At 37.5% G+C, this 17,329-nt stretch overlaps 1 protein-coding gene across 1 annotated transcript in view; it reads right to left on the bottom strand.

The window, feature by feature from the left end:
- nol4lb (nucleolar protein 4-like b) overlaps positions 1 to 17,329 on the bottom strand; it is a 105,737-nt gene that overhangs the window by 68,416 nt on the left and 19,992 nt on the right. Inside the window, exons 3-4 of the mRNA XM_053642665.1 lie at positions 12,922 to 13,033; positions 8,926 to 9,035 (exon numbers count right to left, since the gene is read on the bottom strand). Of these exons, the coding sequence (XP_053498640.1) occupies positions 8,926 to 9,035; positions 12,922 to 13,033 (222 nt within the window). The remainder of the gene's footprint in view (positions 1 to 8,925; positions 9,036 to 12,921; positions 13,034 to 17,329) is intronic.

The following is a 17,329-nucleotide window of genomic DNA, read 5'->3' as shown; positions in this document are numbered from 1 at the left end:
TTACACAAAACAAGGCCAATAATTAATGGTAATGAAAGGGGGCGGGGGGGGGGGGAGAGAAGAGGAGGAGGGGTAAATCAAGGACAAAACCTCATGAGTTCAAAACATTGACTGCTCTCAGATTAACGCTGATCTCTGGCAAATAAAAGCTCCGATTAAACCTGAGTGAGGAACCTGCTGAGAAGTAATAGGAATTTCAGTGCACGGTAAAGTCACAGAGAGTACTTGGAATAAGATTAGAAGCTGCGCATCCTCTCGTGTAACCTTGAGAGGGTCTATGTGGAGACTCAGCGTTTCGCTGCTTGAGCTTAACACAAACTCCACCTCAGGCAGCACCAGTTGAGTGCAGAGCCACTCAGTAGAGCAGTAGGGCAACAGGGAGTCAGTACATCCCATATCCCCCTTTAGGACTCGAGCAATAAAAAGACAGGAAATTGCATGGCGGGGATTGCTTTGCCTCTTTGCAGGAGAGCGGTCCATTGGTTAATTTGGCACTGACATGGGCTGAGAAGGACATGATACAAAAATATGCAGGCTTTCTTTGTCATAAAAAAAAAAAAGAAAAAAAAAAAGATGTTTGGGGAGTTCTGTTTGACAACTCTATAGCGACTACAATGATAATGCAATGCGGGTAATGAAGGACTCTGAAGGAGAACAACACCATTTTCAATTTTAAACTCTGCCAAATCATGATAGCACAAGGGAAAAAATTAAGTCTGCAAACATATTTTCAAATCTGATTAGTAAGCTGTGCTAGACCACTCAGAAAAGCTCTTAGTGCTTAGAGAAATCCCAAATGTGTGTGTGTGTGTGTGTGTGTGTGTGTGTAAGCCTCCGAATTTGATGCCAGGCTCTACAGTACTTTTTAGAGAAGAGCGTAGGGTGGTACAGGCCTTCTGAGAAGCAGAATGGAACATTCACTAGAATGCAGATGAACAAGACAAAGAACAATGAGCAAAGGGACAGAGAGAGGGTGGAGCAGGGGAGAGACGGAGAAGAGAGGGGACAGTGTGAGAGTGAGCAAAAGAAAAAGGCAGTAGAAATAGCACAGGAGAGAGAGAATGAATGAGAAAGCAATAGTAAAAGTAGGAAGGAGAAAGAGCTAGAGAGATAACGACAGAGAGGACACGTTGCTACCACGCAGCTCGGCTCTGGAAAGCTCTGGAAATTTTGACTTTGGGTTTAGAAAGTGAGGGTATTTTGGAAGGCTTGATCCTTGTAACGCTCCGGCAGAAGGCGGTGCAGTGTAAAGAGCATTTTAAAGCTTTTAACCCTTCACCAGCTGAAACGGTAACTGTAAAGGGATTAATGCCAGGGTTGTCCATTTCTATACGCAGCCTAATGCGATGGACAGGTGGTAAATGTGCACAAATATACACGTTTTTGTGTACTACTGGATTTCAGTTGCACCAAGCTGATGCTGTCAAGAGAATGATTGCAAGATTGAAAGCTTTTGACACTTCTAATTAAATTTAAACAAACAAACAAACAAACAAATAAACCTGGTTTGAATAGTACACCTAAACGCATGCACTAGTGCAATACAACGCAGTAAAAAGAAGTTTATTGACTCGTAATTCAGATAGTCTGCTCTGCAGTCAGATTCCCATACAGATCAGCTTCATATCCATTTCCCAACTGTCTGACATTATAAATCCAGGACTAGACTGGAATATGGCCATAAGTAGGTAGGTTTGTTTTTCCTGGATTTTGTCTTAAGTTTACATGCTGCACTTGGCCTAAATATACCACACTTCTTCTAAGCGTAAATGTTTTTAGTGTGGCATATTTAGGCCAAGTGAATCATGTAAACTTCACACAAAATCCAGGAAAAACAAACAAAAACAAACAAAGTTATGGCCATAATGTCAGATGGCGCACAGAACGGGATAATGACATGAAGCGGATCTGTATAGGAATCTGAATTACAAGTCCCTAAAACTTCTTGTAGGGGAAAGTTGAGTCGAGTCATTATCCAGTCAAGAGGATTTACACTGTGAACAAATTAGTTATTGAAAATTGAGCTGTTTTCCTTTCCTTAGATTAAATAAATAAATAAATAAATAAATAACGAGGTTAAAAAGTTTGGACTATTGTCACCAGTTGAGAAAATACAGTGCTGTAATATTTTGCATGACAGTTCAACTCTGTGAAATACTGCCATAAATGAATGAGCAATCTAAAAAGTTAGTACTCTTTCCACACACCAAGACAAAACAAACAAAAACAACAGAGAGGGAATCACGTAAAATAACAAAGACCAACTCGTCTAGTGTCTAAAAAAAAAAAAAAAAAAATCAATAAACGCTGAGAGACGCCATGCATTTTAATGCCAGTCCTTCATATGCATTCAGAAAACATATCCGTTATGTGCATGGTCATTTTTAATACATTTAATATTTAATATAGAAATGTTTTGCAGATGTTTAGGGGACATAATAGCGGTATGTCACTTCCCGCAGTGGGCTAGATTAATCAATGTCCTACTATAACGAAATAAAGGAGGGTCTATAGTACACCACATGTACCATCAACATGAAATTATCTTTTTTTAAAAATAAAATAAATAAATAAAAATCGCATAGGTTATCAATATTCGTGTCGAGACACGAATATAACAGCCATATTGTAAAAACAGCTGTTAATTATTATTATTATTATTATTATTATACAGCTTTACTTTTTAATGAAATAAATCGTACAGTCTAATCACGCTGAGCGAATGCCTACAAATGTATATGTTTTGCAGTTCGGCATAACAGCACAATAACAAAGCTAATGTGGAGAGAGTCAACACGGTCACTTACCTGCACTTCTGCTCGGTATTTCTGAAATATTCTTGCGAGTGCTTTCTCTTTGTTTTGGGAGCCCCTTTCCGTGCCTTTCGCCTGCGTTTTAATATTTCAGCTGCATATCCAGCTGGAGGAGCGAGAGCCACCGCGCCGAGTCTCAGAGGCAGGCAGCGCGCGCGAGCGAGCGAGCGAGAGAGGAGGCGGGGCTAATGCCCACACGTCACACAGCGTGCTATGGACGCTGGAGTTTACAGTGCAATACAACAACCGGATAACATACGTTTCCAACCCAAGCAATTCTTTAATTTGATCTACTTTTCACTCATATAAGACTGTTTTTTATGGAATATCTGTTGATATTTGATAGAGTCCATGATGCCATGTATCCTAACAAAATGTCCAGGTACTCTGGCAGAAAATCAGACCCAAAACATTAAAGATCCATCACCATATTTAACCATGGGCATGAGGTAGTTTTCCATATGGCTACCTCTCTGGTGTTTATTGCCAAAAAGCTCTATTTTGGTTTCATCTGACCATAGAATCTGATCACATTTGAAGTTCCAGTAGTGTCTGGCAAAGTGAAGATGCTTCAGTTTGTTTTTGGATGAGAGTAGAGGCTTTTTTCTTGAAACCCTTCCAAAGAACTTGTGGTGATAGATTTGGAGACTTTCTGACCCAAACACAAAAACAACTTCTGCAATTCTCCAGCTGTGATTCTTGGAGACTTTTTGGCCACTTCACAGTGCGTCAAGATGATATAGACACACGTCCTCTTCCAGGTTGTTTCATAACATTTCCAGTTGACTGGAACACCATCAGGAATTATTGCCCTGATGGTGGAAATGGGCATTTTCAATGCTTTTGCTATTTTCTTATAGCCACTTCCCATTTTGTAAAGCTCAACAACCTTTTACCACACATCCCTGCTATATTGTGATGAATGACTAAGGGAATTTGGCCTGTGTTACCTCATATTTATACCCCTGTGAAACAAGAAGTCAAACTGATTGGTTGAACAATTTCCTATTCCTAGTCACCCATGTGTACTAAAAAAAAATCATTAAATTAAAAAATATACTTCAAATATATTTCTCTCATATGAATTCATGGGGTGCCAATAATTGTTGCACACCTATATTTAACAAATATATATTTTTATAAACCTGTGTTTTGTTTGCAATTGTTTGATATCCATGAGAGCAGAGTATTTTTGTGACTTTTTTAAACAAAAGATCAAATGGTTAAACAATAAAGACACAGCCTTCTTTGCTCATATTTACCAAGGGTGCCAATATTAGTGCAGGGCACTGTATATACATACACATCCAAATCATAGGTGCAGAGTATGTACTGTATTATACACACACACGCACGCACACACTTTATAACCAGTTATAGAACTGCTTGTAAAACCTGCCACCTACAGGCAAAATGGAACAATGCTGCTTTCCAAGAATAATCCAATATTAAACCGAGAATATAAAAAAAAGCCTCCAGCAAGATAATTGTTATTACAGTAAAATGGTCTATTTTTTTTTTTTTCCTTCTTTGCGGAACATTTATAAATATGACAAGAAACATCCTTATGAGAGACTTTGAAAGGCATCTTTAAAAACACAAACAATGATCATGATGTGGCTTCATCATTTTGAAAATAGTCACTGCTTCTTTAAAGACTATACTATAAACTAAAAGTATAGTCTGTCTAGAGTTACCAATGTACTTACTACTGCTGTCTTACTAGATTAATAATGGCTTCTGTAATAATGGCTTCTCCAACAGCAACCATACGTTGGAAATGAAATTACCTCCTACTATATGCAGCTTTACAAGCTGCAAACCTTCAGACGACTTCTGGGAAACAGATTTGGCAGGTTTCATTAAAAAGAACATGCTTTCCCAATCTGAATAAATACCAACATACTGATTAAAATGTCAAATGTCACTGTGTACAAATAAACCTGGAATTAGAAAGTAGTTTCGATGGTAAACTTTCCCAACGGCATTCGAAAGTTGAAACGGAGTGTAAGCAAGTACATTTTTACTTGCGGTATTTTCCTGCTCAACTAGTAGGCTAGTTTTACTGTAAACTCCAAGTATAATTACCCCGGTCACATCATGCCTTCTGCTCATTCTTTACCAAAAGGAGAAAGAGTGACAAAGAAACGAGTCTCCTTTAGCGATATATTAACTGGAAAGGGAGGTCAGAATTGAAAATGAACAACCCCTCCCTCTTTAATTCCCTGCATTCCCCACCCCCCCAAACTGGAGTCTGCAGGAAGGATGCTGCTCATTTCCTCCTTTATTGAATTGACACACACACATCCTGCGATGCCAACCAGCCAGCCTTGATGAGTGCATCCTCTACTCTTTTATTCTTGTTTTTCAATCATTGCAGACATTTATGCCAGTGTGCTTTTATGCTTGCGTCTTGCCATGTTGATTTTACTTTCTCTTCCACCTGATTTGCCTAACTGAGGAGTCCCAGAACATCTACTATTATTTTTAAGGGAGTGCACTTCTTTCCTGGAGACTAACTGCTTCCACCCCTTCTTATATTTCATGCATCCTCAGGGATGGAAAAAGCATCCTAAATTCGGTCTTCTAAAAATTTCACATATCAAAATTCTCATACTGTACATATCGCTCCTATTTATAAGTAGAGAGAACAGATTAAAATGCAGAGTTGCAGATGCTCCTATTTTCTGAAAGACATTTTCCAAATGAACAAACAAACAATGAAACAACCGATATGCAGGTTAAAGTACTGTATATGACAAGAAATTGCAGCTCTGGATTTAGCTTTGATGGATGTGAATAAAATAGTACCGCAGTGTGGGATACATTTGGAGAAATGCAGGTGTGTGTGTGAGTGTGTGTGAGTGTGTGAGTGAGAGAGAGAGAGGTTGGCAGAGCTAAGCTTATATCATTGGCCCCCTGAGTTGCTAACCCAAAACTGATTGCCATTGTCCAATTTGAATTCCAGGAAACAATTATATTCATTCATCACACGGTTTCCATTGGTCATGCAAGTCCTGGTATTCCTGGTTCATAAAGGAGCCTGTGTTTTCATTTACATATGTCCATAAAGCAAAGGAAACAGGTCTTGAGCCATCTCGCTTGTTATAATGACAATTAAATCTATTCTAATTCAATCCATATGTATGAACACATCAGGATTTCTTAATGGAAAACCAAATAGAGCCGTTATAAAGAATGTGCACACTTGCAGAGGTCATGCACAAATTGAATTGACTATTCAATCCAATCATGTTTTAGAACATACCCATCTCAAACTGAGGCCACATTTAAATTAAAACAAATGTTATTTGTTTTCAAAATCAGCTGGATTAAGAACCTATTGTTTAATTGATTGATTTCTGAAGGGATCTGTATGCCTGTACTTTAATGGTCTGATTTGGCTCTTCTGTGTAAATGAAGTCAGGCTGTGAGGTGTGGGTTGGCAACAGCAGCTGTCATAAACAGGATGTGGATGGACTACAAAAGCAGAAGAACACTTCAGGAACCCAATGTGGTATTCTGTTTTTGTAGCCCATGGGCTTCAAGGTTTAGCATGTACAGTAGTGTGCTCTGAGATGCTTTTCTGCTAAACATGGTTATAAAGAGTGGTTACTTGAGTTACCTTAGCCTTCGTGTCAGCTCTGTCTGACCATTCTCCTCTGATTTCACTTATAAACAAGGCATTTCAACACACAACTGTCGCTCACTGGATATTTTTTGTTTTCCTGCACCATTCTGTGTATAACTTTACACTGTTGTGTTTGAAAATTGCAGGGGACCAGCAGTTTCTGAAATACCCAAGCCAGTTAAAATTCTTAAAACCTACCGCCTTATGAGTACTTCATTGAAAGTGAACTATACCAAGATTGTACAATCTTATATTTCTAGTGATTAATAAACATGTAAATTAATATAGTTTCGGAATTTGTCATTTTTCTGTGATTTTGCTGTATATGTTGTAGGTATTATTATTGTTGTTGTAATGTACAGAAAATACTGAAAAATTATTAATAATTGAAAATACTCATTCAAAACAAATAAATCTAATACTGCCTAATACTACTAGTTAAATGTTTAGAAACAGCTGGCTCAAACCCAAATATCGTGTGTGTTACTGTAGGAATGGTGGCTGATGGATCGCTTTGACATTCTGCAGTAAATTGGCACTCCACTGGTATTCCCCACACCTCAGCTAATAAGCCTGCTGCTCTGGGAGCTGCTTAATTAGAAAAAAGCTAACCCTGATTCTCTCCAAAGTTATCATCCCCCCTAAACACACACACACTACATACGGACACACACACTTAACCACCCACCCACCCACAGTGGTTTGACAGGTTTAGCAGATGTACCCCAATAGGTGTTTGAAATTATGTTCTCACCAGAAGCAACTATACATAAATGCGGCGAGAGTCGAGAGCAGCAATTAAAGCTCTGCTGTGCAAAGCTTAAACCTCAGCAGTCTGCAGAGAGTGAGTCGGGTTATATTTGCCCTTTTATAGAAGGAGGTCAGAAGTACAAACTGAATCATTACAGGAAGAAAACTCAACTGTGCTTTTTTTTTTAAACACAACCTTTTTTTAAAAAACATTGAGGATGCTCTGTCTGTAGATATCCATGGCTGCTTATTATTGGCCTGACTTAAACTGGCCCAGGAAAAAGGCAGCGTTAATAGACTAATTCAAATATATCCTAGCCTGCATTGATCTGGCTTCTAAACATGAGACAATTTACAATCCGCATTGAAGTCCGACATCTTGTATATGACCAGAATAAGTTTTCTCTCTTTCTCTTCTATATCCTCATAATATGTATTAGAAATCAGTGGCTGCTTATCTACTGGGGCAATCATTATATCAACTGTTCAACAAAATGTTTATAAATCTTCATAAAGTCTCCATTCACAACGCCATACATTTTAATTTCCATTGAAATACTGATTAAATCTTTTGAGTGACCAATTATTAATTTTTTTTTTTTTTTTTTTGCTATCTGACAGATATTTGGTGAGATTTTGCCATTCTAGATGTTGCACAACTGTAGGGAAGAGCACTCACTGCCCCATTTTTCTTCCAAAGAGGCCCATTGGGCGAAGAATCATGCTGCCCCATGCTAAGTGTATGAACATTTTCATTGGAGGAGGAGCAGTGGGCAGTTCATTTAATAACAGGGCTGCCAAATTGGGCTAGTTTAAAATTACTCTGCAGTCGCCAACATCTTGTTTCATAGAAAATGATCATAATTAAATCAAAGAAATTTCCAAACAAAGGCAACTGTAAGTGCAGATGATGTGTCTATGATGTAAAAGGCCATTTATACTGTAAGAATTGTTGCAAAGATTGAGAGCAGAAAAGCGGGATTTTGAAGTGGATAATATTTGTACACCAGAAACCTTGTTTCTCACTCAAAGGTTGAGGGGGAGAAAAAAAAAATGTGTCTTCATTTTCCAATGGCCAAAATATTTGGGCTAGTTTCAGGTCTTTTTTTGTGTTTTTTCAGATGTACAGTAGTTACAGTAGTACAGGTCTGGAAATTTTTTGCTGAAACCTGGCAAAAACACCTGCTGTATGATAGATAGTAGCCTAAGTAATACGTCGAGTGTGAATCTTTCTGACTTAATTTTGTTTGTGGAATTATTGTCAGTATTAATACCATCCTGCCCCACCAAAATCTATGGTCACAAGCTGCTGCTGTTAGAAATTATGCTCAAGGTAAATGTCCCTTTTGAGCTAACTGATTTGTATTAAAGATACCAAATTAATTTCCCACAACTCATTTCCCGCTTTCCAATGATACGTACTTCAAAAATATTCCAAAGAATTTCGCAAAATAAAATGAAAGAAGAGACCGATGTCTGCTGTGTGACTGGATTTCAGTAATGCTTCTGTATAGCAGTGCAATCTGGCACAGAGATTCCTTTCAAAACACTTAATATACAAAATAACTGATGTAAATGTCTAATCACACACAAGTTCATGCAGTAACACCAAAAACACCTGAACTGCATGTGAACAACCACAGAGTAGCACAAGAATGGATCAGTCAGAGAAAGAGACCAGCATGCAGAACTGTTATGAGTGAGGAATAAAAATCTGAGTATGAGGTGTACCTGCTCCTTGTTGTTAATGCACTGCAGTTTCATCTGTTTCAGGTAGGTGGTGGTCAAAGGCATGTTGTAGTCGATGAGGTCAGGGGCCAGAGACGCAGGCCGGTCATTTTCTGGAGGAATGACAGCATTGACAGGATCAGCACAATGGCACTGTGTATGTAATCAATCATTTTTAGCAATAGTATCAAATGTACTATTAAATAATAATGTTGCTGATGCCATTTATCGAGGGACACCGTAAGGGACCGTGTTGGTGCACATGCTGCACTCTGTAGTGTGTGTAAAGCTGCTCTGTCTCACCACTAGAGGACAGTAAATTAAGCCCATCATGCTACATGCACACACATCACCCAGTTTTCTTGTCCCATTAACAATGTTTCATTTGCAATGCCCAATTTATAATAATGCACGTGAACTGTATATGCATATGCAAATTGAGCCCCTACCCCCCAAATATCAGCAATTTAAAAAATAAAAATAATTAAAATAAAAAAAAAAAACACTTCAATAATGAAGATCCTGATGAATGGCTGAGACAGTAACTAACAATGGAGATGGATTTAGTAAAGAACACATGCATGTGTGTGTGTGTTTTTGTGTGAAGGTGTGTCTTTTCAGGCCTTGAGTCAGGAAGTGTGGCCACGTATGAAACTGACGAATGAAAGTGTGCACGAATCAATGACCGATGATTAAGCAGGAAATATTAACAGATTATATATTAATATTAATGTGCAATTTAGAATGCCAATGACGTTCACTTTAAATCATTGATTTAAAATGACAAGTAGCACATTATAATGAAATAGTACAGTAAATCTAAAGGATATTTAGATTTGAATAAAAGAACCCATCACTTGCTAATAATCCCACAAACAAACACATGACACACTCAGAAGTACAAGCTCAAACACAGGTGTTCATATTGGGCCATATTGACCACTCGCCTCATATTCTCCTTGTATACAGATTTACTTCCAGAAACATTGTTCAGGTCCAAATGTACAGTACCTATTCTGTGATGTTAAATATAATATCTACTTTGCAATATTGCAATATTTTTCTGATGGTGTTGTAAAAAGAGCTGAAAGAACTGACACAAGCCACAGCTTCTGAGTTGATTAAAAAAAAAGCCTGTGTGCACAGTAATTAATCACATTTAATAATTTAGAGCTGAACTTTTGCGTGGGTAGCTGGAGCTATATAGAGGGGCAAGGGGAGGGGTGAAGAGGGGGGGGACGGACCCCCATGGGGTAGGAAGCCAATTAGCACTCGCTTTATGAGCGACACCCAATGTTGTCCTCATGCTGCCACACAAGGCTGTGACAGATCAAGCCTGAAGGTGTTCTGTGTGTGTGTGTGTGTGTGTATGTGTGTGTGTGTGTGTGTTTATCTCACACCCAAGAGTGGGTCTGGGAATGGTTGGCTCATAATGGTTCTTATTTTTTGCTTTCAGTGTCCTTGACAGGATCTCTCCATCCAGCTCCTCCCCCACTGGACTCTTCATGTCTTTGCTTTCCCCGATCCCAAACCTTCCCTATCCCCATTTTATCTCCTTCCTGCAGAAATCTGGTGTCCTGGGAGTGTGATTTTTTAGTAAAAGGGCCATAATTGGGCTAATTGCAGCGTGCAGAGAGGACAAGACACTCCAGTGATCATAGCCTAATGAATGTCTTTTGCGAATGTGTGTGATATATGTGATGGAGGGATCTAGATGTTGGGGACCCGTGAACTTCAGGAAATGAGGTCGGAATGGACAGAGAGCAAGAGCCAAAGTGTTAGGGGGGAATTTGTTCTCTGGGACTGCGAATCCCTTTACTGCCAGTCATCTCTGCAGAACCTGGACCTGTGTGGACGTGGGGACATTATGCCACTGTAGAGACACATTTCACTTCGGGATTTCGAATATGTTCAATGTTGTGTCTTGAAGACCTCATTTACACCTGGTCATTTCATCCGGATAACATTTTAATCGCATGCATTTACACTTGTAGTCAAATGCTTCTCCAGTTAGCCAGATTGAAATCCCATCATTGTTGATCTGTTTTAATAATGAAATCAGCTCTCTACATTCGACCCGATACTTTGTGTTCCGGCTTGTTTTTTTGGGGTTTTTTTTGTTGTTTTCCAGTTGTACGATTTTGCATACCATTTTTAATCTAAAACTTCTACAAATATAGATTACATACATTTTTGGTTGTTAAATGGCAAAGAGAAATGTACACATTACATACATCGTGTGGCAAAATCCAGGGTTCCCGCTCTAAGGCAAATGTAAAATTCCATGACTTTTCCCTGACCAAAATCTTGAATTTCTATGACCTACTGTACAAAGAATGTACTGCCTGGGTACTGAGCAGAAAATAACGAACTATTTTAACCCATTAAATCTGTAAGCTCGATTTCTTGGTTAATAGATATTTTCAGTGCATTTTCATTGCTTAAAAAGAACATGAACTTGAACAATGAACTTCCAACCTCACTCCGGACCACAGAATCACTCACCATCTTCAAAAAACAGCTAAAGACCCACCTCTTCCGTGAACACATAACCAACCCATTAAAAAAAAAATAATTAATTAAAAATAATAATAAAAAATAGAAAAAATTAAAAATTACTCTGGCACTTACACCTCTACTCTATGCACTTTGCTTCTTCTGGAACTCAATTATAAATCTTGTATTGTAGCACTACTTGTATTGTTCTCTGCTTGATATATCGCTTTGCTTGTATTTTCTCATTTGTAAGTCGCTTTGGATAAAAGCGTCTGCTAAATGAATAAATGTAAATGTAAAATGTAAATATACTTCTCATGACTAATCTTTACACCTCATAAACAAAATGGTCCTAATAAAACAAAATGTATTTCTTTAATGGAAATAAAATCAATTCATTTACAAGGTACCATAAGCCATTTTAAGTACATTTTTAATCCATAACACCATGTCACATTCAGCAAATGAGAACATAGTGTAAAAAAAAAAAAAAAAAGAAAAGACTGATTATCTATCTCTCTCATATATACATGCATACATATATATTATATATATATATATATATATATATATATATATATATATATATATATATATATATATACACACACATATATACACACACACACATATATATATATAAATAAGATAATACATTCGAAAAATTTACAAACAAAATTCCCTGATACACCCTGACTTCAACCACAAAATGATCAAATTCCCTGACTTTCCGTGACTTTAATAGACTTTATTAAATTTCCATGACATTCCAGAAATTCCATGACCCGTGGGAACCCTGAAAATCCAATATCAGACATCTGGAAATGGTTTGAGCAATCAGATTTAAATCTGATTCATTTGCAACTAATTTTCTTAGGTGCATGTTTCCTCGTATTGGAATAATCCCAATCCTGATGGTCAAAATGCATGAAATGAGCAGGTATGAATAGAGTTGAAATCTCAACCTGCTTGCTATGTTTGTACTCCCTTTGTGTCTGCTAATTAATGCATGGCGAGTTATCATTTTAAAGAAACTTTAGTTCTCACAAATGTAAACTGAAATAAAATTACAGTATCATGAACCAAACAAAAACTAGATTTTTTTTTTTTTTTTACAAAAATCAGTATATTCTAATAGAATACACTATAATGTTGTCCTTTTAAACCTTTGTTTTAAATCATTATAATGCTTCAAAAACACGAATTGTGAATTCGTGCACTCTTCTCTAAATAATAAACACAAAACAGCTTCACAACTGTCCTATGAACTAAAATCACTAAATAAAAAAAAATAATAAAGACTAAAAAAAAAAATAGCATAAATAAAAAAACACCAACACCCATCCTTAAGATACTAAACTATACTAAAACTATAGAAAATTTGAAATGGATATTCAAATTCATATTTATAACACTAAATAATATTTTATGGTAAATATCATTATGCCATTTAATATCGACTATAAGTACGAATATGTTTCAGGGAGCTTTTGGGTGTCGTACCCTTGCATTCGGCTCCACCTGGGCTGATGTGCATCCTCTTCTGACACTCTCCACAGCCCATCAGGAATCGGGTCACTGCTTCTCTAGGAAGAAACGCATACGTCTCTGCTATCTGAGACAGAAACAGAGAGAGATTATATTTATTATTACGTTTCAGAGTTGAAAATGTCAATTTTAGAAACGTTTCATCGTCTGATCAACTGATATCACTGTACTTTTGTGCTATGTTGACATGTTGTGGTCATTCAAATGTAATGCTCCTATTGAGGGATTGAGGACAGAGCTGAAACCTGTGATAGAAACTCATCTCCTGAATACATATCCATAACACCTGCAGCTAGCCGAGCCTCTTTTCCCTCCATGAGCCGATCATACACACCATGTGCCATTCTGAATCACTGTTAGCGTCATGTCTCATTCTGTCTGCTTAACAGCGAGCACACAGCCACTGGTGATCTGTAGTGGCTTATAGGAACGTGGGGATTTTTAGGTGCATGTGTGTGTATGTGTGTGTGTTCAAGAGTGGAAGGTGTGACAGTGAAATGTCAGTTGCAGCCCTTGGTGACAGAGTCTCTGTCAATCAACTGCACACACACACACACACACACACACACACACACACACAAAGCAAGGTATCAGGGCGCACACACATACTCACACACAACATGAACAAAGGTAGTTTATCAGTGGAGAGACAGCATCCAATCTAAATTTAAATTTCATTAATTCAGGGAAAGGCAAATGAAGTGCTAATCAGGTTCTTAAATCAGTGAGCAGCAGTAACTGAGACTGTGCTGGAGGGGTCTGACTCTTATTAAAATGAAGAGAGACCACTACCAAAATAAAACCTCATTTTATATTTTATATATATATATATATATATATATATATATATATATATATATATATATATATATATATATACTATTGCACATTACTATGTATTTGTCCTTTTATATATATATATATATATATAAATATAAAAGGACAAATACATAGTAATGTGCAATAGTCTTAGGCACATGCAAAGATATGCTGTACAGCAAAGATGCCTTCAAACATAATGAAATTAAATGTTTCTACATTTTTCAAAAATACTATAAAGAGCAGTAAACAGAAATAAATGAAACATAGGCAATATTTGGTGCGACGACCATTTGCTTAAAATAAATTAGTAGTATTCTCTGGTAAAATTTGTGCAGTTTTATAAGGAAGTGAGCTGTAAGTTTTATTGAGCATCTTACAGAACCAGCCAGCGTTCTGTAGGAGACTTTGACTGTCACACTTTATTCTTATTTCTGCAGCAAAACCCAGCAGCCTTCATTGTGTTTTCTGTCTGAAAAGTGGTCTCTTATGTAATATGCCACTTTCTTTACTGACATACAAACATTTTCCTGCAACATTTATTTTTGTGCTAGAAAACTAATGTTTGGAAATCTAAAATGTTTTTTGTACTGACTCGATAACGTACTAAAAAAAATAGTGTGCCTAAAACTTTTGCGCAGTAATGAAATTATTATATTATGTTATATTATATACACACACACACATATATATACACTAATATATATATATATATATATATATATATATATATATATATATATATATATATATATATATATATATATCTCAATGCTTCATAACAGTCTCTCTAAGCAATTCATCAGCATCTGTGCTTTGTCCTTGCTGTGTTCTATTTTTTTTTCCATTCTCCAGCCAGTGATTTCTTTCCCTCTTTCTCAATTACGATCTGTCTAATTATTTCACCTCCTCCCTATACAAACCTGCAGCAGCCCAGGCTAAGATGAAGAGAGAAAGGGAGTCAAAGAGAAAGAAAATACACCCCCACAATGAATCCACATTCTCCCCTGAGGCTCAAGAAAACAAACATAGGGCGACCGTGGCACGACAGCAGCAGACCAGTGTAGGTGTGCTACAAATGCAAGGGACTGTTAAAAAAAAATCCGCAAAGCCCTGCGCCTACACCCTAGTGTACTCTCCTGTATGGAGTTCACTGTAAAAAAAAACAAAACAAAAAAACCCAACAACAAAAAAAAAAACCATCCCTGCTGGATACGAGTCCCAGCAGCTGAAAAGCAATTCCCCCTGCCAGTGTTACCCTGACTCAGTGCTCTATACAATAACAGTGGAACTGGAATAATGCCACAGAGATGTTCTGCTCAGCAGGGAGGCTCGATGTCAAGACCCTCAGACCAGAACAGGCTCTGGATCGTTGCCATGCTGTACAGCCAGCAGGCTTGAATGGAACACAGCCAGCTGTGTGTGTTAGAGTTGAAAACACAGATATCCATCAATTATACATTAGAGGAAACAGAAGCAAACAAGACTATGTTTGTACATCTGTCAGAACGCTGTTGATGTGGAACACAAAGGTGTTGAAGAGGTGTTGATGAAGCTGCGCAGTCATGGTTTACATGCAGTCCTTCATCCGTCCATTAGAGGGCAGTATCACAGGAGGGTTTAGTGTGATATGGGCAAAGCTCATCAAATTACTCAAATGAGAAAGTCTAATAAAGGGTGATGTATAAAGTACAAAATACAGTGGACACAAAAATGTAGTTTTTGTGGTGAAATCTTTTTTTTTAACCAAAATAAATCATGTCAGAACTTTTCCCACCCTCAATGTGAAATTAAAACATATAAACTTTAAGTGAAAAACAATTAATCAAACATTTTAGGGGGAAAAAAATATGTTACAATAACCTTGTGTGCACACCCTTTTATAATTGGGGATGTGGCTGTGTTCAGAATGAACCAATCACATTCAGTCTCATGTTCAAAAGTAATTATCATACAGCTGTCATCAATGAAATTACTCTAATTAACCCCAAATAAAGACCAGCTGTTTCTGTACGATTTTCTTGGCATCATTATTTAATTGCTGAAGCCATGGTCTGCAAAGAGCTCACCAAGCCTATACATTGTCTCAGCGTCAAAAGGAATCAATCAAGAGAGGGGCATAAAAAATTCCAAAACATTATTTGTACCATGGAACACCATGAAGGCCATCATCAACAAGTGGAGAAAATCACAGTGACGTCACCAAAAACAGAACATCCCTCCAAAATTTACAAAAGGACAAAACAAATAATTACCAGGGAGGCTGCCAAGAGACCTTTGGCAACATTAAAGGAGCTAACAAGTACTGATTACTGTCTGCATGTGACAACAATATTCTTCACATGTTTGGGTTTTGGGGTAGACAGTGGCTAGACAGAACCCGTTCCTCACAAAAAACATCCAACCCCAACTAAATCCCTATAAACCATGTTGCAAAATGTGTTATGCTTTCATGAGACAAATTCCAAATGGTATAATAATTCCATAATTTCAAAAGGTATGTTTGGTGCAAAAAAAAAAGCACATAACCAAAAGAACACCATACCCATAGTGAAGCATGGTGTTGGCAGCATCGTGCTTTTGGGCTACTTTTCTTCAGCCAGAACTCGGCCACTTATCAAGGTGAAGGGAATCAGGAATAGCTATAAATGCCAGTCAGTTGTAGTGCACAACCGTCAAGGCGTCTGCTAGTAAGCAGAACGTGAAAAGGAATTTAAATTTTGAGCACAACAATGACCCAAAGCGTACATCCAATTCAACAAAGCAATGGCTTAACCAAAGGAAGAAGATCAATGTTTTTGAATGACCTAGACAGAGCCTAGACCTGAATCCAACAAAAAAAAATCTGTGGGGTGACGTGAACCGGGCTGTGCACAGGAGATGCTCTTAAAATTTGATGGATCTAGAATGTTTTTGCAAGAAAGAGTGGGAAAATATTACCAAGCAAAGATGTGCCACACTGATAGACTCTTACCCAAAAAGACTATGTAATGTAATAAATGTAATAAAATCAAAAGGTTCTTCAAGAAAGTATTTAGGGGTGTGCACCCTTATGCAACCAGGTTATTGTAACTCTCTATTTTTACCCAATAAAAGTTTAGGATTATTTTTCACTACATTTGTCCATCCATCTTCTATACCGCTTATCCTTATCAGGGTCACGGGGAACTTGGAGCCTATCCCAGGGAGCATCGGGCACAAGGCGGGGTACACCCTGGACAGGGTCACTTCATTTGTATAATATGCAATTGCGCATTAAAGGTAAGAAAAGATCTGACGTGATGTATCTTGGTGTCATTTTTTTACTTTTTACTTCACAAAACCCTGCCATTTTAACAGGGGTGTGTAGACTGTTTCTATCCATTGAAACTGAAAAGAAATAACAGTAATCACAGATGCACTATTCTTTTAAAATGATGAGACTCAATCACAACTCCTAACACAGAAGTGTAGCAGAAGGCATCAGCTATACAAGAGATGCAAGGCTTTAATCATTCAAAAAAATATTCATGACCATGAAAAAAAAAAAAGTATCTCAACACGT

Source organism: Ictalurus furcatus, chromosome 15 (assembly GCF_023375685.1).
Source record: "Ictalurus furcatus strain D&B chromosome 15, Billie_1.0, whole genome shotgun sequence".
In the NCBI taxonomy this organism is placed as follows: domain Eukaryota; kingdom Metazoa; phylum Chordata; class Actinopteri; order Siluriformes; family Ictaluridae; genus Ictalurus; species Ictalurus furcatus.
Note: the sequence above shows the minus strand (reverse complement) of the source record. Positions and strands in the feature narration are given on the sequence as shown.